This window comes from Monodon monoceros, unplaced genomic scaffold (assembly GCF_005190385.1).
Source record: "Monodon monoceros isolate NGI ecotype Baffin Bay Population unplaced genomic scaffold, NGI_Narwhal_1 Super_Scaffold_13, whole genome shotgun sequence".
NCBI lineage: Eukaryota > Metazoa > Chordata > Mammalia > Artiodactyla > Monodontidae > Monodon > Monodon monoceros.
Window position 1 is genome coordinate 23,133,962 of NW_021703769.1, and position 24,632 is coordinate 23,158,593.

Consider the following 24,632-nt stretch of genomic DNA (forward strand, 5'->3'; position numbering starts at 1 on the left):
TTGTTCCTTGATAGTCAGGAATTAAATGTGTATCTTAATTTTTTCAGCAAAAGAGACAATTGTACTCAATCTTTTTTTTTTTCCTAACAGATTTTTAAAAGTAGAACTGGTGGATTTTCCTCTTAGTTATATTTCTATGCTGAATTCATTGTGTTCTGCATTCATCTAGGTTGAGCTGGAATATTTCCATGATACATTTTCTAATATTTTTCAGTATTCATAGCATACAGTGACCTTCTAGTGTTTTTTCCAAGCATACTTCATTCCATTTGTTTATGATAAAGGTACACAGTGGGCTTCGTTTTTTTATTGTAATATAAGCACACTTGCATCTTTAACTTTCTTCAATAGAATTTGACGTTAGTTATCTTAGCATTTTTATTTTCATACAAAGTTTTATGAACGACAAATACTTGTTTATTGAAGTAAACTATAAAGAAGCAAAAAGCACTTGTTACTCTATCAGAAACTATCTTTTTTATGATGTATTTCATGCACAGCCCTAGTTTTTATTCAGTGGAATGTTTCTTATACTTACTCAGGTTATTGTTCATTTTAATTACCATAATTTCTAATGCACTGTTTTATCCATAGCTTTGTTTATTATTGTTATGTATTGGAATGAAATTTGGTCAAATATTATGATTACGGTGAGTTCTGTAACAGCTACTGGTAATGTTTTCTAAGCCACATAAAAAAAAGCAATGGAGCAACTGTCTTGGAAAATGCACTTCAAACTTAAAACCAACATTGGTTTAAATTTGCTCCTAAGTATTAGTGTCCAGTAGTTTTTTACTTTTAACAATGACTATTATAGATACATATTACTCTTCTTAGTGTTTTCTCCTGCTAGAACAGACCTAATCATTTTAAAAATATTAATTTGATGTTGTAGTAGGTTTTATAGTCCTAAGATGTTAAATCTTAAATACTTGGATGGTTTTATGTATATTATTTTTAAAACTTTATCCTTTTATAATGTTTATATATTTCAAAGAAAATATGTAACTATATATTCATAGGCAGAAACATAAGAAATAAAACATGGTATAGATTTAGTTGGCATTTTAATACTGTATTTGCATCATCCCCTGCTTCTCAGGGTATTAACTCCAGCAGTCCTACGAAATCAGTCTTGTTTTTATTTTCTTGTTTGTATTATTGATATTTGTCTAAATGAATTTTCACTACATTTAAGGTTTAACTTCCCTTCTAAAAACAAAAGTCCCAACTTGGGATCAGCTATTTCAAATACTAAGTTGTCTTAGCTTTCTGGCAGCTAAAATGGGGTATTGTTATATACACTGATGTTTGATAGCATTATTGAATATGGTGAATTAGTGAAGTGACTGACTACCCTAGTTTCACCCTGTGGGTCCAGTGGTTATATTGGGCTTTGTTTTATTCATAGGGATATTCTGATGCATTTTCCATGAAACTGATTTCTCCCTTTCTCTTTTTTTTTTTTAGCTTCAGCATTAGCTGCAGCTGCCTCTGTTCAACCTCTTGCAACACAGTGTTTCCAACTCTCCAACATGTTTAACCCTCAAACGTAAGTAATATACTTTGGTCAAGTTCAAAAGGGTATGCTGTGAAATCTTTAATGTTTAACTTGTCTAAGTTAACATTTAGCATGTTTTCAACATCTTTCGTAGTTCAAACACTGCCACAATTTTGATCCTTTTAGTATAATTATTTTCCTGCACATTATGAATTGTTTCCCTTGAATGTGTTTGTAAGATTGGAATTCATTTGAAAGCTTTGTAGATTTTATGTTTTCCATTTATATCTAGTAGTTTTCTGTGAAGTTTGTATCAGTATTTATTTGTATCACCAGTATACTCTTTTCCTGGTCCTATGAAATGGTGATAAACTTGGTATAAGTATCTTTGAAAGATGTCAATTAACCACTTAAATGTTAAGCAAATGATTTTTAAAATAACACACTTAAGATTTTTTAGACAGATTGGAATATATGTGTATCATTTTATAAGTTTGAGTAGTGTCTCATAGATTTAATACTTTGTTACAGAGAAGAAGAAGTTGGATGGGATACAGAGATTAAAGATGATGTGATTGAAGAATGTAATAAACATGGAGGAGTTATTCATATTTATGTTGACAAAAATTCAGCTCAGGTATTTTGTTACTTTCTTGTGTCTTATTTTTCACACACTTGGGACATATTATGATCACTGTCTTTCCTTAGAGCGTGTTGGGGTTTTTTGTTTTCTCCTGAGAGAAGCTTTAGCATACTGACTAAATACACTCCCTACAAAGTAAAGACACTTTTAAAATAGTTCAGGTCATCATGTAGCATTATTGTTGCTGGTTAGTGTTCAAAGGTTGCCATGAAATTCTGGCACCTTGATTTCATTTTTCAGCAGCTTTCACATCATAGAAGATAGTAACAAGGCCAGTTTTGGGGATGATGAAGTATTTTCAGTAAATTTCTAGGTTATATATATTAGCTAGTGGAACAATTATGTAGTTATAGAGCAGTTTTTCTATAGGTAACTTGAATAAACCTTTTGTAATCCATGTTGTATATCACACCTTTAACCTTTTTTGTTGTATTTTAGGGCAATGTGTATGTGAAGTGCCCATCAATTGCTGCAGCCATTGCTGCTGTCAATGCATTGCATGGCAGGTGGTTTGCTGGTGAGTTTGACCTTTTTTCTGAGTGATTGTTTTTAATGGTCTAATCTAAGTGAAGAAGCTAAACGACCATATGTGTTTCTTTCAACAGGTAAAATGATAACAGCAGCGTATGTACCTCTTCCAACTTACCACAACCTCTTTCCTGATTCCATGACAGCAACACAACTACTGGTTCCAAGTAGACGATGAAGGAAAATATAGTCCCTTATGTACATAGCTTTTTTTCTTTCTTGAGAATTCATCTTGAGTTATCTTTTATTTAGATAAAAATAAAGAGGCAAGGGTCTGCTGTCATTTGTATACAGTTCCTGTTACCTTGAAAAAATAAAAATGTTAACAGGAATGCAGTGTGCTCATTCTCCCTAACTAGCAAATCCCACTGTATACAAAGCTGTTCTCTTGTTCTGCCTTTTAAATGTACATGTAGAAAATTACATTAAGGATCTATAGGAATAGCTCTAGGGGAACAAATGTGCTTAACATAAAAAGGCAGACAGGGATGTAATGATGTTTTTAATGTTTCAGAAGCCTAACTTTTTACACTGCAGTTACATTTCACTAATGTTGATATTTGGTTAATGGTTTAGCAGAGGTTTCTGGAATACATAGTTTATGGAAATTCAAGACAGCTAAAAGGGCTGTTTGATTAACATCTCATCTTGCATTCTGATCAACTGGCAAGAAAAGGAGATTTCAAAATTACATTTCTGGATGGTATCTTTTCAATTAATGTATCTGTAAAAGTTTCTTTGTAAATATTATGTGTTCGGGTGTGTCTAAGATTCCAAACAAAATGATCCCTGCATTTCCTCAAGATGTTTAGTGACAGTCTGGTAAGCAAAGCAGTCTGAGCAAGAAATAGGAAATGCAGAAATAGGTTTTGTCTGGTTGCATATAATCTTTGCTCTTTTTAAGCTCTGTGAGCTCTGAAATATATTTTTGGGTTACTTCAGTGTGTTTGACAAGACAGCTTGATATTTCTATCAAACAAATGACTTTCATATTGCAACAATCTTTGTAAGAACCACTCAAATAAAATTCTCTTAAAAAGGCCACAAGAAATCTTCATTTTTGAAATGTTTTAAAGTCACAGAAACTTGGAAATAGAATATTAGTTTCTTTGACTTTTTAGTTGCCTCTTTGGGAAAATTCTTAGTGAAACTGTTGCCCTCAAGTTGTCCCTCTACATTCCTCTGTATCAGTCTTGGTACCGTACTACTTATTTAGGGTATTATATCAAAACTGAGGAACTTACCTAAAAGAAAACCAAACTGATTTGACCAGGCCTCAAACCTGGGCATCCTTAAGTCTCTCCTACGTTTTCTGGACATATTTGTGGGGGGAAAAAATGCCTTGTTATTTAAAAGCAAATACCGGAGAAAATGGTGTAAGTTCAAACTGGTTTCCCAAATTGATTTAACTGCATTTTTGAGCTTTAACTTGACTTGGGCAGCAACCCTTCATGATTTATACTCTGAACTCTGCTTCAAGTTTTTTGTCTAGGTTGAATCTTTTGAGTAGGGGATGATGCTGCTAATTGCTCCTTCCAATACTGATTTCCTCACCTGCCTGAACTTCTGTTACTACTGTATTGATTTGTTAGGGCTGAATCATAAGTATTACAGTTTATTCAGATATCAAGATAACTCAGTTTGAATTTAGAGGCATCACAGTTTTCTACCAACCCTTTTGAGGGATGTTTGTAATTCCCTTACTTGCTTCAGTTATTTAACCTGAAGAAAAATTTCAAGATTCGACTTTATTTTTGAACACCAGGCAGCAGTGTTATTGGGTGGCAGAGACATACATAATGCCAACTTTTTTCTTTCCAGATTATCTCCTAGTAATTAAAAATGTATTCTTGGATCAAGTTACTATCAGGTTTGTTCTGTCATTCCTTTCTAGGGAACTGGGCCAGCAAAGGTGCCTTCAGATGTTATTTAATCTCATCTGTTAAGACGTGGCAAAAATTTGCCCACCACCAAAGAATGAAATTTGGGTTGTAGGGCTTCCCTGGTGGCGCAGTGGTTACGAATCCGCCTGCCAATGCAGGGGACACAGGTTCGAGCCCTGGTCCAGGAAGATTCCACATGCTGCAGAGCAACTAAGCCCGTGCGCCACAACTACTGAAGCCCGTGCCCCTAGAGCCTGTGCTCCACCAGAGAAGATACGACAATGAGAAACCCGTGCAAGAGTAGCCCTTGCTCACCGCAACTAGAGAAAGCCCGTGCACAGCAACGGAGACCCAACACAGCCAAAGCTAGATAAAAGAAATTTGGGTTGTAAATGATGTTCAAAGCAAATTTGTTAAAGAGTTCAGTCAAACAGAAGATAGCTCAAATGGCTATTCGGAGTGAGATCCTTTAATCAATTCCTGAGACAACATCCAATTTGGTTGTGAATTTTTTAGGTGCTGTAATTTCTGGGAGTGTCCTTGATTGCAGTTAGATCTGAGTGTCTTTATGCCCCCCAAATATTCCAGTGTAGTTTATTATAACATTACCATCTTCTTAATGATTGAGAAATATTTGAGGGGAACTCAGCAATATCAAGGAATATGTTGCTTGTACAGGTGAGGGAAACGAAACTACCTTAAGCCAATTAATAGAATGGGGGGGTCAGTTGGTAAAGTTTACATCTTCACTGGTGGCTGGTTAGAAAATTATCTGGGATTCATGAAGCTGAGAGGTTAGTTTGAATTTGTTCTTTTTCTGATCAAGTCATATCTGAAGGGCAATATTTGGGTGAACAATGTAATAGCTAACCTTGTGACCTTGAGGAAAATCTAGACTTAACATTTTAAAGGTGAAAAACTAATAGCATCAACCTTAAAGGGTTGAATAATAAGGATTTACTAGAATCTGTGAAAAGTCCCAGGTATGCAGAATCATTCTAAACTATTTTTAAAAAGTTGGGTCTTCGTTGTGGCATGTGGGATCTAGTTCCCTGAGCAGGGATCAAACCTGGGTCCCCTGCATTGGGAGCACCTAGTCTTAGCCACTGGACCACCAGGGAAGTCCCCCCCAACTTTGGATTAACAGAAAGGTCTTGTGAAACAAGACACCAAACCTCACTAGCTCACCTGCAAAGATCTCTAACCAAGCTGGGTAACAGGCTGAGAGAAAAAATGCTTCTAACAAACTCAGAATACTCAGACTTGTTTTATTATAGTACATGGGCTGGGAATGATGGGAGGGGGTGGATGTTGTGGGCAACCACTGCCCTGATCAGCACCGGATGCCCATCCCAATGGCCATGAATGTGCCAAAGGTGCCGCCACTCTGCATCATGGTTTTCCCGATGCCGCCCATCAGCTCCCGACCCCGCATTCCGATCCTGAGAGGAGGAAACCAAGATGGGGCCAATTGGGAACAAAAATGCAGGGAGGAACATTAACTGCCCTTTTCCAATTTGTGTTTATAATGGGCACTGCTGAAGTCTGGCAGGATATTATCTCTTCCCATATGGGTTGTGTAATGCCAAGGAAAAGGGTCCATTAGGGTCTCTAGGTGGATTCTGATGAATGTGTCAACTGACTTCTGTTTGTGGGAGGCAACAAAAGCAGTATAAAGTACATGGACAGGGAAACCATTTTTTTGTGCTGGTTTACGATCCAATAAGACATCTGTCTTTTAGACGGTTTCCTAGTGTTAAAAGAATGATAGGGATGTCAGACCTGGGTTCAAGAACTAAGAATGCAATTTACAGGCTGTGTCAAGTGTAAAATGAGGAGCACAGCATTCACAGCCCTGTTGTGATAACGGCCTTTAGCACCGTGACTGACAGTGCTCAGTAAATGATAATTTATAATCTGGAAAAATGGGAATAGTCTCTTTTATGTGTGAAAATGACAGGGTGTAGAGTTTATCTGCTTAATTTCTACATCCTGTTCCCAGTAAATTTAATCGTTTGTTTCGCTATGCGCAATTGGAAATAAATATAACAGCAGGAAGACGGTAAGAATAGCCTTTTATTGAGCACTTAACACGTGCCAGATTGTGTGCTAAGTGTGGTCTGATTTGAGCCTTATAACTATATGACGTAGAGGTTACTGCCCTCATTTTACACTTGAAACCCAGGCTCCAACTTGACTAAGTTTACAAAATGAGTAAGGGGCCATTGAGTGTTTGAGTCAGAGCTCATATTCTCAACCATTTAGGCTTCCAACCTGTCCTCCCAGATTGAAGGTGGTTAGGAAATCAGTGTCGCTCGTTAGAGGGCAGCGAGGGAATTGGAAAGAAGTAGGCTCTATTCCAGCGGCAGGCCGAGTGGGGCGGGAAAGTCCGGTAGTCCCGCCCGGAGATCACGGCCCATGCCCCTCACCTGAGACAGGAAAAGGTGCCGAAGAGCGCCCCGGCTGCCATGCCCACGGCGCAACCCATCACAAAGCCCATCTTCACGCGGTCGAAGCAGCTTGGCTGTGACTGTCCATAGGGGCCCACGGCCACCGGCATCTGCGGGGTTCGAAGGCTTGGGGAGTGTGGGCCTAGCCGCCAGCCCGAGTCGGGCAGGGGGCGTAGGAGGTGGGGCAGGGAGCGGGCCGGGGGGTTCGGGGAAATCCGGGAAGGCAAAGAAGGGTGTAGCCCGGCTCCATCACCCTCTGAGCGTTCGAGTCCCCGCGCCACGGTGCCCCAACCTTACCTTGCTCGCGGCCTTGGTCGCTCAGCTCTACGTCTCACACGGAACGCGAGGCGGAGCGCACTCGAGGCCAGAGGAACCGCTTCCGGGGCGCGGAGTAGTACTTCCGGGGGGCTGTAGCTGGGGACTCCGGCCGCTTCGGGCGCAGGGCTGCCACCGAGATGATGCTACTGAGAACCTCTTGGAGGCTGGTGGCCGCGGCCGCCCCCGCCGCTCTGTGGCCGAGGGCGAGGGCACCCACTCGGGGGCTGCGCCTGCGCGGTACGCTCCGGGGCTCGCTCGCTGCCACTTCCCCGGAGGCGAGGATCTCTCCCCTGGGCGCGGGGACGCACCTGCATATTCAGGAACCTCCCTCTTCCGCCCGCTACCCAGACCCTCTGACCCTTCCTCTTGGCTGCACCCCTCAAACTTTCTCATGCCGGCCCTCCGAACGGTTGACTTCGCCGCGCGCCCCCCTCCCGCACTTCAGATCCTTCCCTGCAGGCCCTCAGAGCCCTTGATGCTCGGCCTTCGGACCTCTCCTGGCCAAATTTTAGAGATGCCAGTCGTCCAGCCAGTAACCTTTGAAGGAGATCTTACATACCGTCTCCACATTCCTTCTCAGTGGCTTTGCCCTTTCAGAGGTCTCCTCACTCCCAACTATGCAATTTGAATGTTGTCTCAGCAACCCCCTCCAAGAACCCTGTCTCTCTCCCTTACCTCTTTTTACAGTTGGCTCAAGTTTTCTGATGTTTTGTTTCCTTTTCCACTGAGATTCGACCTCAGCACCCCTTAAATTTATCTCACCTCCATCCAGCTTTTCCCTTCTGCTGTCTTGGACGCCCTGTGTGCAGAGTTGCATCCTCTCACGTGGCCACTCCGTTCTATTTTTTGTCAGTTGTAGACCATGGTCCCCAGTCTGCTGTTCCCTCAGATGCAGCCACTGCTCCGGAGGCGGAATCAGTGCTGCGACCTCTGTATATGGATGTGCAAGCTACAACTCCTCTGGTAAGGATCGAGGGGCAGCTTTCCCCAAGCTGTTTTTAGGAATTATATTGTAGAAGTGGCAATGCACAGAAATGGCTGAATCCCTGTAGAAGTAAGAGCCATTGAGAACTGTGTGTTGGGAAAAACAATGAGCCAGGAGTCAGGAGGCTTAAGCTGTAATCCTGTAGAAATGGCTTTACTACTTACTAGCTATTGATCTTGGACACATCACTCAGTGCAGGCACTCTGGTAGTAGTTAAAAGCATAGGCTCTGGAATTAGCTGGATTGCTACTTACTACGTGAATTTGGGCAAGAATTAAATAGGTTAAAAGACATAAAGTAGCCCTTAGAACAGCGCCTGGCGCATGATAAACACTTGAATATTAATGCACGTTTTCATCAACATGTGGACTCTGTCATGTCCTGGGCTCTCGTAGATCACATTTCTTGGCAGGAGTGGAAACACCTGCAGACACGGCTATCAGGACAGGGCAATGTTTGTAGATTATCTGAGCAGATGGTAGAATAATCTGATTTAAGATGGGTTGGTAGGGGAGTATATTAGGCTAACATTTGATTAGTACCTGAGGGGATGGAAGAATGTTTGAGGCCTAATCTAGGCAGGGTCTGAAGGGTTGGGAGTGTGCTGAGGCAGGTTGGGCAGGTCTCAGGGGATGGAGTGGGGCCCGAGTAAACTATGGGCTCAAGGAGACTGATCTATTCTCTTATGCTCAGGACCCTCGGGTGCTTGATGCCATGCTCCCTTACCTAGTCAACTACTATGGGAACCCACATTCCCGGACACATGCTTATGGCTGGGAGAGTGAGGCAGCCATGGAACGTGCTCGCCAGGTTAGTACAGAGGACTCCAGGAGGTTCTGATGTCAGAGGGTCAGTGGGAGGCATTTCTTTTTTTGTAGCTGTGGGTGGAGGTGGAAGTGGCTTGGGGCTCTCTCAGGAAGAGATTCAAAGAACAGGCCTTTGGAGTCTCTCTGAAGGCATTTGATTAGTTCCCACATTTCCTAGCTAAGTGACCTTTGGCAAGTTATCTGATTTCTCGAAGCCTCAGTTTCCTCACACTGAAAATGGAGATTGGGAAGGGCCTGGGTTCGATCCCTGGTTGGGGAACTAAGATCCTGCAATCCGCCCAACATGGCCAAAAAAAGAAAGAAAGAAAGAAAAAGAAAATAGAAATTGTAGTAGTTCCTACTTCTTGGGGTTATTGGGTGGATTAAATCAGACAATTCTGGTGACGTGTTTATATATATATTTATTTATTTATTTTTGGCTGTGTTGGGTCTTCGTTTCTGTGCACGGGCTTTCTCTAGTTGCAGCAAGCGGGGTCCACTCTTCATCACGGTGTGCGGGCCTCTCACTGTCGCAGCCTCTCTTGTTGCAGAGCACAGGCTCCAGACGCGCAGGGTCAGTAGTTGTGGCTCACGGGCCTAGTTGCTCCGCGGCATGTGGGATCTTCCCAGACCAGGGCTCCAACCTGTGTCCCCTGCATTGGCAGGCAGATTCTCAACCACTGCGCCACCAGGGATGCCCTGGTGATGTGTTTATTAACATGATGCGTATACATACTAAGAGCTCAATAAGTGCTTTTTCAAAAACACCAAAGTTGTTATTTTGTATTGGGCTGGAAAAGAGCCTGGGATCTGGGATGTAGCTGAATATATCCCCTTGTCTGATTCTAGTGGGTACAGAGCTGCTTCTTGAGCAGTTGATAGAATGCAGTGGAGCTCTTCTTGCTCCAGACCTTTGTCTTAGTTGTCTCTGCAGCTGCATTCCTGCCTAGGGAACTGATGCTACTTATTTTTGTTTCTTGGCTTGCAGCAAGTAGCATCTCTGATTGGGGCTGATCCTCGTGAGATTATCTTCACTAGTGGCGCTACTGAATCCAACAACATAGCAATTAAGGTAAGAGAAGGGAACCAAAGGGCATATCTGGGCTTTCCTGACCTGGGAGGTGGTGTCCTGCCATCATTTAGGCTCATATATATTTCCCAGCTACCCACTTTCACCCTATTGTGAAGAAAATACAGACACATACTCTTTCTGATTTGTTGCTTCCTTCAGCCCTTTGCAGTCTACTCTATCTTAAGTCTTTGCTCCTGTTGAACTGAGTTCAGTGAGGTAGTTGGATAGGAAAGGAGGTGGCTCTTGGACCATCAACTATGTGGTGTTTTGGATGGCAGCTACTTCAAAGAGTAAATAATGGTGACTCAAGCCTTTTCCCCATCCTGTTGATCTAGTCACAGTGAAGTCCAGAATACACTTGTTATTGGATATATTTCTCTGCTTCTTGTTACCAGCTTCACACATATCTGTGATTTCAGGGCTGCCTTCCTCTCAGCCTTCCCTTTCTTTCTGATGAGATCTGTCTGCAGCAAGTTCCTCCTGTTTTCTTTAGATGTCCCCGTTTTGTACTGGTTGCTGTGGTGCCTTCTGCAGACATTCACTTGATCACCCATTCTGAGATTAGTCACTCTATCCTTAGGACCTACCGATCTTCGGTGCTAACAAAAGTAAAATTCCAGTCTCAGTAGTCATGTTGGTGTTTCACAGAACATAAACACGTCTGACTGGGTCTGGTTGCCAGGGTCACTTGTGTAAATACCAAGGCTCTGATAAATTGTGGGCTGCTGTAGGTTCAACTCTGGCTCTACCCCCTCTCACCACTGTCTCTCACCTGTGTTGCAAGTATGGCTTTTTCTGACCTTGGACTGAGTAAAGGAGGCCTAGACATAGGCCAGGTTCCAGAGTCATCAGTACTCTGCCTGATCCCTTTAGAAGGAAGGTATCCTTCCTTGGGACTGCAGAGGCCACAGAGCCAGGGGTGTGGTCTCTCCAAAGATGAGAATGGTTTCTGGAATGGGGAGCATTTTCAGAACTTAGAAAATGTTTGCTTTGAAGGTTTCTGCAGATTCCCAAACCTAGAGGCCAAGGATTGCTAGAGTAGTTGCGACAGCTTTCCTCTGGTCTCCTGGACGGGTGGAGTAAATATCTGTCTGCTGTTAGAGGATTTGGGTAAGTGAGATAGGAGGTGGGGAGGGAACTTCTGATGTTTTCATTTTTATGTTCCTTGTCCTCAAGAACATACAGTTTTTATGTAGTTATAATTTTGGCCTAATTAGTTTCATATTCTGCTTTTAAAATAGTATTCTTATAAGCTCTGGGAGGGACTGGGTTGCACATTTTATTTTAATTTTTTTTAAGGAATTCATGCATATGTGGTGAGATTTTTTTTTTTAACCCTATGGAAAGGTTTAAAATAAAGTGTAGGTCTTCCACTTCTTCCTCCCCTATTCTGACCTCAAGTCTGTTTAGTATTGTTCTAGAAAACAAATTATACATATGAATACATATGTTCTAGAAAACAAATTATACATATGGATACATATGAATTTGCTTTTAATATTTTCACATATTGTAGCATGCTACATTTATTCTTCTGTAACCATTAATAACATATCCTATGTTTTTCCATTTCAAACTCGATAGTTTTTAATATAACTAACTATATTCTTTTTCATGGAGTTGTGTTATTGCAGTTTACTGTTCATTTCTCTGTTGTTGGTGTTTAATCTTTCTATTTTTTTAAGGATTGTAAATATAACTAAAGCATATTTTGTCTCTAAAGTTTCATCTATCCTTTGAAATATTTCCCTAAGGCAGGGGTCCCCAACCCCCGGGGCCATGGACCGCTACCGGTCTATGAACCAGGCTGCACAGCAGGAGGTGAGCGGCAGACGGGCGAGCGAGTGAAGCTTCATCTGCCGCTCCCCATCGCTCTCATTACTGCCTGAACCCTGCCCTTCCCCCCCAACATCCATGGAAGAACTGTCTTCCATGAAACCGGTCCCTGGGCCAAAAAGGTTGGGGACCGCTGCCCTAAGGTAAATTCCCAAAAGAGGAATCACAGTAAAGAGTGTGAATTCAGCTTTTAAGACATCTTTGTAAATGATTTCTGAAGAGATTATAGTGTAAATAATGCTATCAGCAAGGAATGCGTCTATGAGTTTCACTTCTGCACTGCCAGCTTTGGGTATCACCATATTTGCATGTTTTGTATTTAAATAGAAATAAAAGAGACAGACTTTTCCTGGGATGCAAGGATAGCAATGTTCCCCATTTTCCACCTATGGTACAATAAAAAATATATTTGGTCTTTGTCCTGTGTTCCTGGCACAGGGCTTCTAAAACCTTGCAGTTTCCTGAATGCTAGGAATGTGTTTTGTTATTCATAACAAGCCCCTTTGCCATACCTGAGTTTCTGGTGATGAAGTGATTCATGGTGGGCCCTTAGATAGTTTCAAGGGACATGCTGGCCACTCCAGAAGGACCAAGAATGTGATTAGAGAGTTGTAACTTTCATCTGGGGAAGAGAGGGGGGCTGGAGATTGAGTCCAGTCATATGGCCAATGATTTAATCAGTTGTGCCTGTGTTATGAAACCCCCATAAAAACTCTGGAAAACAAAACTCAGAGGAGCTTCCAGGTTGGCAAACTCATGGTTGTACTGGAAGGTGGCATTCTTAGATTTACGGGGAGAGGGCATGGAAACTCTGTGCCCCTCCCTGCCCCAGAACTCACCCTGTGCATCTCTTCCATTTGGCTGTTCCTGGGTTGTATCCTTTGTGATAAAGCTATGGTAGTAATATAGTGTTTTCATTGAGTTCTGTGAATCATAGAGAATTATTGAACCTTAGGGGACTGTGGGAAGCCCTGTATTTGTAGCCAGCTGGGGAAGTATGGGTGGGTGACTTGTGACACCTAGGCCTTACGGCTGGCATCTGAAGTAGAGGCAGTCTTGTGGGACTGAGGCCCTTAACCTGTGGGATTTGCACTAATTTGGGATAGTTAGTGTCAGAATTAAATTGAATTATAGGACATGCAATTGGTGTCAGATAATTGATGTTGGAGCATGCTGCCTTTGTCCACTTACTCCCTACAACTAGGATGGAAGTCACTGCTGTCTCTCTGAGTATATTCTTCTTCCTTTCACCACTGCCAATTTCTAGGGGGTGGCCAGGTTCTACAGATCACGGAAAAAGCACTTGATCACCACGCAGACAGAACACAAATGTGTCTTGGACTCCTGCCGCTCACTGGAAGCTGAGGGCTTTCAGGTCACCTACCTCCCAGTGAAGAAGAGTGGGATCATCGACCTGAAGGTAAGAGGGACAAAATAGGAGGAGCCTGGCTTCAGCCTATAAATCTATCTCTTCAGCCTCAGCTGGAGCTTGAAGGACTAGATCTAATGGTGACGGAGGGGTTTAGAGAAATAGGCCTTGCAGTGTGACTCAGAGTATGTTCCCCTTGAGTGTGTAGCATCCTCCTTTTCTGTGGAAGATTTGTTTCTCAGCTTTGTTGGTGCTTCCTGGTCTGTGTGACAGCCACCGCGGGAAAGCTCTGGCCTCCTTCTCCCTGCACTGATGTTTCTCATCCTTCAAAAGAGTAGGTGTAGTTTTTGTGAATAATATTTCCCTTTTTGGCCCATATCTTTATATGTCAATTTTGGGTCCAGGTATCTTCTCCACCAAATTTTGGATATCAGCATCCCTAGACATCTCTAGACAAATCCATCCCTGGACAGATCCCTGTGATGTGCAAATAGAGATAATTTTACTATTTTCTTTGCAACCTGGAGGGCTTTTATTTCTTTTTTTTGCCCAGTTGAATAAAAGTGGTGAGAGCAGATACCCTTGTTTTCTTCCTGATCTTAGATGAAAGCTTTCACCATTAAGTAGGATGTTAGTCCCTGCCGTCAAGGAGCTTATATTCTAGTGAAGGGGAGAGTTAACATGTAAACAAACACATAAATGAAATAATTATGAATTGGGATATATGCAATAAAGGAAGTAAACAAGAAACTGAGAGAAACATAACATTGAGAACCTACATTAGACCAGTGTCAGGGAAAGCATAATAGATGTTGGGAGGTTGATTACTAGTTTCTTTAAGATAAATATTTTAGTCAAATGTGGTCTCTACCTCAGTGTTGAAAATAGTAGCCTTGTTTTTTACTACTTACTTTGTTCTTTGCTGCTTTTTACTCTGACAACCTTATGTAGGAAAGCCTCCCCCTCTTTTTTTATTAAACTTTTAACTTTTAAATAATTATAGATTCTCATGCAGTTGTCAGAAGTAATACAGAGAGATCTCATGTACCCTCTATCAGTTTCCCTTAATGATAACATCTTACAGAAGTATAGTATAATATTACAACCAGGATATTGATGTTGATAGAATCTATCCATCTTGCTCTGATTTCCCCAGTTTTACTTGTACGCACTTGTGTGTGTGTTTAGCTCTGTGCAGTTTCATCACATGTGTAGTTTCATTGTAACTATCACTACAATGACACTTCATGGTCTTTTTTTTTTAAGATTGATTAATTAATTATTTTAATTTTGGCTGCGTCGGGCCTTAGTTGTGGCACGCAGGATCTTTGTTGAGGCATGCAGGATCTTTCGTTGCGGCGCACAGGCTGTTCATTGTGGTGCGCGGGCTTCTCTCTGGTTGCGGCCTGCGGGTTTTCTCTTCTCTAGTTGTGGCACGCAGGCTCCAGGGCGCGCGAGCTCGGTAGTTGTGGTGCATGGGCTTAGTTGCCCCATGGCATGTGGGATCTTAGTTCCCTGACCACGGATCAAACCCAGATCAGATCCGCCTGCATTGTTAAGGCGGATTCTTTACCACTGGACCACCAGGGAAGTCCCATGGTCTTCTTTTAAAACCACTAATTTGATCTCCGTTTCTTTAATTTTGTCTTTTCACTAATGTTACGTAAATGGAATAATATAGTACATAACCTTTTGGGATTGGCTCTTTTAATTTAGCATAAGTCTTTGGCGAGTCATTTAAGTTGTTGCATGTCTCAGTAGTCTGTACCTTTTATTGCTGAATAGTATTCCATGTAATGGAAGTACACAGTTTCTTTAACCATTTACCTGTTGAAGGACATCTGGGTTGTTTCTAGGTTTTGGCTATTATGAATAAAGCTACCATGAACATTTATGTATCGGTTTTTTGGTGTGAATTTAAGTTTACATTTCCCTGAGGTAATGCCCAAGAGTGCAATTACTGGGTCATATGGTAATTTCATGTTTATTTTTATAAGAAACAAAAACTACCAAACTGTTTTTCAGTGTGGTTGTACCATTTTAGGTTCCCACCAGTCGTATATGAGTGATCCAGTTTCTTTGCCTCCTCGCCAGCATTTTGTGTTGTCACTATTTTAATTTTACCCACTCCGGTAGGTGTGTAGTGAAAGGCCCCTTTTCAAGACTAAGCTTGCATACATTCTGAGTTAGGGAGGACTTTGTTGGTACTATATAGTTTCCTTACTCCTGATGTTCTTAGGAACTAGAGGCTGCCATCCAGCCGGATACCAGTCTGGTCTCAGTCATGACTGTGAACAATGAGATTGGAGTGAAGCAGCCCATTGCAGAAATAGGTGAGTATCATGGGTGGACACTGACGCTTGCCCACCACTGAGATCCATCTGAGGAGCAGGACTGGACTAGGAGCTGTAACACTTTATAGAATGAGGTAAGGAAACTAAGAGAGAGAGAGCTTCAGTTCCTTGTTCAAGGACATATTGTAAATAGCACAGCTAGTATTTGAATCCAGGTGTAGTACCCTTTATGTTGTTTTCATTTTATTGCACTTGGTGCAGAAAACAAAACAAAAAACCTCCACCTTTTTTCTCTTCCTCTTTTACCTTTTTTGTTTTAGAACATCTCTTTACTATGCTCATAGAGCCAGAGGCACTCGCCCTGTAACCTCTTAGGTACATTAGCAAATAGATCTGTTAATCTTTGCTTCTTTTAAATCAAAAGGATCTAAAAGTTAATCTGATATATTGAAAGGCCAGTGTTAATGAGGTAGGAAGAGTCTTATGAATCAGAATATCGGGGGTGTTTTGATTGGGTGTTTTGCACTTGCTCTTGTTTATTCTAGTCAAGGACACTAGAGCTGAGAATGAGAGACAGAGACAGAAAGAGAGAGAAGTGATTTACTATGTGGCTAGTGGCCAATGCCATGTATAATTTTGCCTTAGATCTCATGGTACCTTGTGGGACCACTGCCAGGTTACTTCCTAACATTGTGCTCTGGTTCTTCCCCTTTGTTGTTTTCTCAGGGCACATTTGCAGTTCCAGAAAGGTGTATTTCCATACTGATGCAGCCCAGGCTGTTGGAAAAATCCCACTCGACGTCAACGACATGAAAATTGATCTCATGAGCATCAGTGGTCACAAAATCTATGGTCCGAAAGGTACTAGCCCCTCCTAGAGTTCCTCCTCTCTGGACCTCCCGGCAAACTCTTTGACAGGTGTTCCTGGGACTCATTGGGGACTCTCACTGCTCTCAGAGGAAATTGTATATTCAGAGTGCCCTGCAGAATGCAAGTGTCATTTAGCAATAGCTAGGAACATGTGCTTATTGGTAGCTTCTAGCAGTTACTATATAGCAGGCCATTCTTCACTGGTCTCTTTAGAAAATACTTTCATGTAGATGTTAATTTGGTTGAGGAACAAAGGTTTTGTCATATCAAATGAGCTGGATAAGTCCAGTTATCTTGTCTACCCCACTGTGATTTGCAGATCAATATTCTTTGAGTTCTTCATTCCCTCGTGTCTTGCTTTAGCCTTAGGGGAAGATTGTATGGGCTTTTATGTTTCTTGGTGTTTGTTCCTAGTTTTAGTAGTCTTTGCTCCTATTAATCTCTCAAGGATACTTGTCTGTTTCCTATGGTCCTATTGGCCTAGGAATGTTTTCTAGGTGGAATTCTGCCTCTGCACCCCAATCTTTGGGAAGAGACTATTGTCCTCTATTTTATGGAGGTACCCATCCAAAATGAACAACTCCTCCTCTGTCTCTTGGGTGAGGGCCTGTGGTGGTTGGTTATGCCAGTACGCTTGCTGTGTCTGCGGGGTGTGTCATCTGGATGTACACCTTGTAGAAAAAGGTGTGATAACTCCTGGAAGTATATAAGAGAGACTTCTTCTAAAGGCTCCCAGAGGTTGTAAAGAGTGTTTTTGTAAGCCCAACAGGTGTTCTATCTTTAACTAAAATTGGCTTATTGGCTTTTTTTGTACATAAATCTGTTTTGATAAAATTAACTCATATTGAGCAGAAGCTCTGATCAGCACGTAAACGTGTACAGGTATCCCTCACTATCCAAACTCTTGCTTGCTGAACTCAGGATCTAAATAGATTTAGATAACATTGTATCCTTCACTATCCAGATGTAGTATCTGAGCACTGACTCTCTGAACCTGGGAACTGCAGAGATTCAGACAGTGTAGGATACTTGAATTTGATTTTATTTTAATGGGGAAATGAAATATTTCTTAAATGCAGTTTGGCACATAAATTATTTTAAAACTAGGGTCCTTCATAATAAATTTGGGAACCATTGCCTTACTTGCTATGGTACCTGTAGTCTCTGCCTCAATAAGTCAGTAGTTGTTCTGTGAGGGAGAAGGTGACCTTCAGCAAGTGCTCACTCTATTCAAAACCCTTGGCTACTTAGTGAATACCTTTGTACATTCATGCTCATATTTTGGTATGAAATTCCTATAAACAGATTTGCTGAGTCACAAGTTGTATACGTTTTTAAGTTTTGATAGACCCTAGGAGATTATGCTAATTTTTACTTCCATTCTGACTTCTCCCCTTTTTTTCCCCTCAAGGTTTTAATTTTTTTCTAAATTAAAAATTTTTATTCTATTTAGACAAGGTAATATGGTTCAAAATTCAAAAGCTGCAAAAAAGTACACTGTGGAAAGTCTCTCACCTCTGTCTCTAAGCCATGCAGTTCCCCCTAGGGAGACAGTTTCTTGAGTATTTTTCTAGAACTATTTTATGCATTTATAATCACATATATGGGACTTCCCTGGTGGCACAGTGTTTAGGAATCTGCCTGCCAGTGTAGGGGACACGGGTTTGAGCCCTGGTCTGGGAAGATCCCACATGCCGTGGAGCAACTAAGCCTGTGCACTGAAACTACTGAACCTGCGCTCTAGAGCCCACGAGCCACAGCTGCTGAGCCCGCGTGCCACAACTATTGAAGCCCGCGCCACCTAGAGCCCGTGCTCCACAACAACAGTAGCCACCGCAATGAGAAGCCCGCACACCACAATGAAGAGTAGGCCCCGCCCACCGCAACTAGAGAAAGCCCCTGCACGGCAACCAAGACCCAACGTGGCCAAAAATAAATAAATAAATACATTTATAATCACATATATACTTCCCCCCTTCCCCTTTTTACTCAAACAGTAGCATACTACACTCATTGCATCTTCACCTAACAATGCATCTTTAATTTTTTTAAACTAAAGTACAGATATTATTCACATTTCACCAGTGTTCTAACAATGTATCTTGGAGATTTTATAGTGGTAGTACAGGAGCTTCCTCATTCTTTTATACACCTCCTTTGAATTTCAGGCATGGATGTACCATAATTTATTTGCCCATTTTCCTGATTATGGACATCTAAGTTGTTTCCAATTTTTTGCTATTATGAATAATGCTGCATTGCATGATGTCATTTTATACATGCATAGGGAGCTACTTTAAACCATTTTGGCTGTCACTCCTTCTGGTATAAAATAATTTTGATAAATATTATGTTTTTGCTGCTGTTTCTTCTTTTCCCCCAATCTTTTTTTTTTGAATAATGTCAAGCTTACAGAAAAGTTGAAAGAATATTTTGACCCCTTTGAAAAGTGATATTTTGTTTCATCTGCATTTTCCTTTTTCTCTTTTTTTGTAATAAACTTTGTTTCCCAGGGGTTGGTGCCATCTACATTCGCCGCCGGCCCCGTGTGCGTGTGGAGGCCCTGCAGAGTGGAGGGGGGCAGGAGCGGGGCATGCGGTCTGGGACAGTCCCAACACCCTTGGTGGTGGGGCTGGGGGCTGCGTGTGAGGTGGCACAGCAAGAGATGGAGGTATGCGGAGAGCAGTTCCCTCCCACAGATTCTTCCCCTGTGCTGGGTCTCCTGTGTTGAGGCTTCTGGGCATGACTGGGTCAGATCTTTGCCAGAAGAGGAGGTTTAAGAAAACCATCTTTGTCCCAGTGCTGCTGGCATCTTATTGAGGGAGGTGTTATGGGCTCCAAAATCCAGGCCCTTCAGTAGTTATCAGCTCATTTATTCTGGGTTATTGAAACCATCTGTCCAGTTATTGAGCATCTCTGTGCTCAGTGCTGGGGATACAGTGGTCTCCATGAGCAACACAGGGCAATAGGTGGGTCAGATGCACAGTCACTTCTGGGCACCGGGCAGGGCTCCTCGTCCTGTGTGTTTCTGAGCTGTTAATGGTCACTATGCTTAGTCCTCCCTTGCCTGCTCCTCAGTATGACCACAAGCGGATCTCCAAGTTAGCAGAACGACTGACACGGAAGATAATGAAGAGCCTTCCAGACGTGGTGATGAATGGGGACCCTGAGCACCATTACCCAGGTACAGACGTGCCCATTCTGTCCCCATCTGGAAGAGCTGGAGACTCTGAGCCTTCTCTCATAGTAATTCACTCTTCCAGGCTGTATCAACCTCTCCTTTGCATATGTGGAAGGGGAGAGTCTGCTGATGGCACTCAAGGATGTTGCCTTATCCTCGGGAAGGTGAGTTGGATTGGATAGACAGGGACTGTGGCAGGACCAGTTAGTCTGGCTTTAAGTGTTAGGTTAATAAGCTTCCCACTGTGGAGATGACAGGCACAAGAGCTCTTAGTTGAGAGTAAAAGTCATTTTGTAAGCACCTAATTTTAGCTGGCTGGGCACAGGCTAAAGTTTGCCACCCTAGGAGGGCCTCCTGTGGTAGAGTTTTGTGCCTTTTGTGGTCCCAGGAGATGCATGTATCTGTTCTAGTGTTATTCTGGTAGTTCTCTTACAGGCCTCCAGAGTTCAAGGATGCTTCAGAGGCCACCAAGGGTTTAGCTGCTGTCCAGGCCTGTACAGATAATGCATTTGGTTGTAGGGGAGTGAGCACCTGGTGCTCTGCTGCCTCTTGGTGTCACACCTAGCTCACGTGGTATCATGCTCTGTCATGCTTTGGCAGTGTCCTTCTCAAGGAGGTTATCCTCCACAGGGGCCAGAGCAGCTAGCAGCGTCTGGCCCTTTCGCTGTGTCAGATTAGAATGTCTCTTTTGTCTCCATGGTATGACTCCAGGAGTCTGGGGGTGGGAGCAAGACTGGAGGTTTGTGGCCAAAAGCAGATTTATTGCTGAACTGAGCAAGGCTCTGTGTCTTTCTCCTCAGTGCCTGCACCTCTGCATCCCTGGAGCCCTCTTACGTCCTTCGAGCAATTGGCACTGATGAGGATTTAGCTCACTCTTCTATCAGGTCAGTCATTTGAGCTGCAGCATTTATGGAAGGCATCCTCTTTTGTATTATTCTTCTCCTGTTAGAGTCTTCCTCAATTTAGTTAAACTTATCCCTTCTTCATTCTTCATGAAAGTTTCTCGAGCAGTGTTTTGCAGACCTCATTGACTGTCACCTGGGAAGTCTGTGAAAGATGAAGAGGTCTGAGTGCCACACTAGAGATTCTGATTCATTAGGTTTGGAGGAGGAGTAGGAAACTTCTAGAGTGATTCTCAGGTGGCGCACAGACCATGTTCGGAGAAACTCTGCCCTCTAGGGGAAGGACCATGTTCTCTCCATGTCTTTTGTGGAGTAGATCCTCACTGAGTATTTGCTGAATGAATTTACCCTGGTGCCACAGGTCTGATGCAGAGCTCCTCTCTGTGTCTTTTTCAGGTTTGGAATCGGCCGTTTCACTACAGAGGAGGAAGTAGACTACACAGTGGAGAAGTGCATTTACCATGTGAAGCGTCTTCGAGAAATGAGGTATGCACTATTGTACCAGAGACCCTTTGGAAGAAATTGCTGTGCTGGCTCCTCTCTTATCCTTAGGCTGTGTATTCACACTGCCAGAAATTAAAGTTTGAGAATCCTTGAATTTTAGGATTTAGAGATACCACAAAGCAGGAAAGTGGATCTTCTTGGCTACTTGTTTTCAGAGTATGAAAAGGTGTCTTTAAAAACTAAAGAACTGGGGCTTCCCTGGCGGCGCAGTGGTTGGGAGTCCGCCTGCCGATGCAGGGGACACGGGTTCGTGCCCCGGTCTGGGAGGATCCCACATGCCGGGAGCGGCTGGGCCCGTGAGCCATGGCCGCTAAGCCTGCGCGTCCGGAGCCTGTGCTCCGCAACGGGAGAGGCCACAACAGTGAGAGGCCCGTGTACAGCAAAAAAAAAAACAACAAACAAACAAACAAAAAAAAAAACTAAAGAACTGGACTTCCCTGGTGGCGCAGTGGTTAAGAATCCGCCTGCCAATGCAGGGGACACGGGTTTGGGCCCTGGTCCGGGAATATCCCACATGCCGCGGAGCAACTAAGCCCGTGCGCCACAACTACTGAGCCTGCGCTCTAGAGCCCGCGAGCCACAACTACTGAAGCCTGAGCACCTAGAGCCTGTACTCTGCAACAAAAGAAGCCACCGCAGTGAGAAGCCTGCGCACCACAACAGAGCCCCACTCGCCACAACTAGAGAAAGCCCGCACACAGCAACGAAGACCCAACACAGCCAAAAATAAAAATAAATTAAAAAATTTTTAAATGAATAAATAAATAAAATAAAATAACGGGGAATTCCCTGGCGGTCCAGTGGTTAAGACTCTGCACTTCAGGGCTTCCCTGGTGGTGCAGTGGTTGAGAATCTGCCTGCTAATGCAGGGGGCACGGGTTCGAGCCCTGGTCTGGGAAGATCCCACGTGCCGCAGACCAACTAGGTCCGTGAGCCACAACTACTGAGCCTGCGCGTCTGGAGCCTGTGCTCCGCAACAAGAGAGGCCGCGATAGTGAGAGGCCCGCGCACTGTGATGAAGAGTGGCCCCCACTTGCTACAACTAGAGAAAGCCCTCGCACAGAAACGAAGACCCAACACAGCCAAAAATAAATAAATAAATAAATAAATTTTAAAATAAATAAATAAATACTCCTGTTCTCTGTTCAAAGAAAAAAAGACTTGCACTTCCACTGCAGGGGGCATGGGTTCAATCCCTGGTCAGGGAACTAAGATCCTACAAGCCATGCAGCCAAATAAATAAAATTTAATTAAATAATGAAAAACATCTGAATTTATTCAGTTCTTTAGGGTTTTTTTTGTTGTTTTTTTTGGCTGCGTGGGGTCTTCTTTGCTGCATGTTGGCTTTCTATAGCAGCGGCGAGCAGGGGCTTCTCTTGTTGCGGAGCACAGGCTCTAGGTGCACGGGCTTCAGTAGTTGTGGCACGCGGGCTTCAGTAGTTGTTGCTTACATATAGCTGAGAAAGACTTGATAACCTCTTGTGTTGGGGTCTATCAGGGCAAGGAGGTAGAGGAGAGACAAGAGCAGATGGAGGCAAGTCAAGGCTTACAGCCTAGTAGCCAGTGCTGGCTGCTTCCTAAGCCTTCACTCATCCAAATACCTCTTCTCTTTGGCAGCCCTCTCTGGGAGATGGTGCAGGATGGCATTGACCTCAAGAGCATCAAGTGGACCCAACACTAGAAGAGTGGGCCTCTGACTTTGTGCTGGCCTGGCGTCTCCTGCCTCATCAACCCATGCACAGCCAGGTACCTTGTTACCCCCAGTGGCTGCTCCATGTTCACACCAGAATTGGTATAGCCCGGTTGACTTCAGCATTGGCCTGCTTCCAAGACAGAAACATGAGAAAACTATCTTTCTCCAGCCTCAGCTCCTTTGGTGGGGTACACTACCCATTTCTCTCCAGGAGTCCTTCTGTGGCCTTGTAGTGAGTGGATGTTCTCATCCTGAAACAGGAGGGACATTTGCTATGAATGATATTGCTACTGCTTGGGGAGCCCATACCCTTGGTGGGGGGAGCCCGAGGAACCAGAAGAAGGCTCTTTGTTCAGGGACCCTGATGCTCTACTTGGACATTTGAGTTGTTGCTTACTGCTGCTCAGAGAGATTGACTCCTTCAGAATCAAGCATAATCATCTACGATTTCATCTTTTTTGTGGCTCCAAAGGCTACCTTTTCATATTGACTATAGACTGAACAGCAAGTTTCTTAGAAGGCTTGTCTCCTTTGTGTTCTTGTCCTTCTTTTCTTTTGACCTAATGGAGCCAGAAATATGTGTATGACTCTACCTATTATTGTACTAATTTATGTTTCTTTTAAAAAAATTGTTAATTTGCAAATTAGAGAAATAAAATCACCTTCCTCTATTTATTCTGTGACTTTATGAGAGGCTCAGGGAGAATTCCAATCTGTACTTGGGAATTGTGGAGTAAGACTACCACTCCACTTAATTTCCATAGCTGAGTCTGCTTGCCTATCTCTTCCATCAACAATTTGCATGCCTCTCAGGTGCCTGACATTATTCTGGATATTGGGGATAAACTGGTTAACAGGATCAAAAAGGACCCTCACTGAGCTTTCATTCTAGTAGACAGAAAGTAAAAATTAAACAAAAAGGCTATTATAGATTGTGATGAGTGCTATGGCAGAAATAGAGTGGTAAGGGGAAGTAATGGAGAAAACCTACCATGCTGGGTGTACTAGGAAAGATTTTTTGAGCAAGTGTTAAGCAAAAAACATGATTTCTAGCCATCGAAAGAGCTAGGGATGAGTGAGGAATAAGAAGGAACAGCAAGAGCAAAGGGCCTGAGGCATAAAAAAACATGGTGTGTTTGAGAAACTGAGAGAAGGCCAAAATAGCCAGAGTAGAATTTTTCCATTTGTGGGTCTGAAACCACAGGTGGGATGTTACCAGCACTAGAAAGGGTGAGAGAAAAAATTTTAGAGTACATCACACAGATATTTTTAAAAATTTTATTGAAGTATAGTTGATTTACAGTGTTGTGTTAATTTCTACTGTACAGCAAAGTTACTCAGTTAAACATATATATACTCTTTCTCATATTCTTTTCCATTATGGTTTATCACAGGATATTGAATATAGTTCCCTGTGCTATACAGTAGAACCTTGTTGTTTATCCATCCTATACATACTAGTTTGCATCTGCTAATCCCGAACTCCCAATCCTCGCCCCCCCACCCTTGGCAACCACTAGTCTGTTCTCTATGTCTGTAAGTCTGTTTCTGTTTCGTAGATACGTTCATTTGTGTCATATTTTAGATTCCACATATAAGTAATATATGGTATTTGTCTTTCTCTTTCTGACTTACTTTGCTTAGTATGATAATCTCTAGGTCCATCCATGTTGCTGCTGATGGCATTATTGCCGTGGAGTGCGGCGATGGGGCTGGCAATGCAGGTGATAAAAGAATTTACTGGGTCAGAAGTGAGGGTAGAAAGCGAGATTTATTGAATACACTGCAAGGGAGCAG

The 24,632-nt window shown here is 42.8% G+C and overlaps 3 protein-coding genes across 15 annotated transcripts in view; 2 read left to right on the forward strand and 1 right to left on the reverse strand.

Annotated features, from left to right (window-relative positions):
• Positions 1-3,714, forward strand: part of RBM39 (RNA binding motif protein 39) — a 30,061-nt gene extending 26,347 nt beyond the window's left edge. For 10 of the 12 annotated variants that reach the window (XM_029219849.1, XM_029219854.1, XM_029219853.1 and 7 more), the window contains 4 exons: positions 1,471-1,552; positions 2,033-2,138; positions 2,583-2,661; positions 2,750-2,925. In XM_029219849.1, coding sequence (XP_029075682.1) covers positions 1,471-1,552; positions 2,033-2,138; positions 2,583-2,661; positions 2,750-2,850 — 368 coding nt within the window. In that variant the 3' untranslated portion in view covers positions 2,851-2,925. Of the gene's footprint in view, positions 1-1,470; positions 1,553-2,032; positions 2,139-2,582; positions 2,662-2,749 lie in introns of all 12 variants that reach the window. The other 2 variants (XM_029219846.1, XM_029219847.1) reach the window with 1 other exon arrangement.
• Positions 3,715-5,801: 2,087 nt separating this feature from the next.
• Positions 5,802-7,379, reverse strand: ROMO1 (reactive oxygen species modulator 1). Of its 2 annotated transcripts, none has more exons than XM_029222092.1 (3): positions 7,303-7,379; positions 6,985-7,115; positions 5,802-5,997 (listed from the first exon to the last, which is right to left on the reverse strand). In XM_029222092.1, exons 2-3 carry the CDS (start codon positions 7,113-7,115, stop codon positions 5,889-5,891), a joined length of 240 nt encoding a protein of 79 aa, XP_029077925.1. In that variant the 5' UTR covers positions 7,303-7,379; the 3' UTR covers positions 5,802-5,888. The 2 variants fall into 2 exon arrangements, with proteins under 2 accessions (XP_029077925.1, XP_029077926.1); XM_029222093.1 differs by having other exon boundaries at positions 6,985-7,131; positions 7,303-7,357.
• Positions 7,380-23,506, forward strand: NFS1 (NFS1 cysteine desulfurase). The gene is made up of 13 exons (XM_029222094.1): positions 7,380-7,560; positions 8,177-8,286; positions 9,002-9,118; positions 10,103-10,186; positions 13,290-13,442; positions 15,631-15,724; positions 16,412-16,546; positions 19,069-19,226; positions 19,634-19,739; positions 19,819-19,900; positions 20,537-20,620; positions 21,035-21,124; positions 22,760-23,506. The coding sequence occupies exons 1-13, from the start codon at positions 7,461-7,463 to the stop codon at positions 22,821-22,823; spliced, it is 1,377 nt and encodes a 458-aa protein (XP_029077927.1). The 5' UTR covers positions 7,380-7,460; the 3' UTR covers positions 22,824-23,506.
• The last annotated feature ends 1,126 nt before the right edge of the window (positions 23,507-24,632 follow it).

Coding starts and splice junctions, on each gene's coding strand:
- NFS1 (XM_029222094.1), top strand. CDS start 7,461: ATGATGCTACTGAGAACCTCTTGGAGGCTGGTGGCCGCGGCCGCCCCC. Junction 15,725..16,411: donor GCAGCCCATTGCAGAAATAG/GTGAGTATCATG, acceptor TTGTTTTCTCAG/GGCACATTTGCAGTTCCAGA. Junction 19,227..19,633: donor TGGCACAGCAAGAGATGGAG/GTATGCGGAGAG, acceptor CCTGCTCCTCAG/TATGACCACAAGCGGATCTC.
- ROMO1 (XM_029222092.1), bottom strand. CDS start 7,115: ATGCCGGTGGCCGTGGGCCCCTATGGACAGTCACAGCCAAGCTGCTTC. Junction 5,998..6,984: donor GGCACCTTTTCCTGTCTCAG/GTGAGGGGCATG, acceptor TCCTCCTCTCAG/GATCGGAATGCGGGGTCGGG.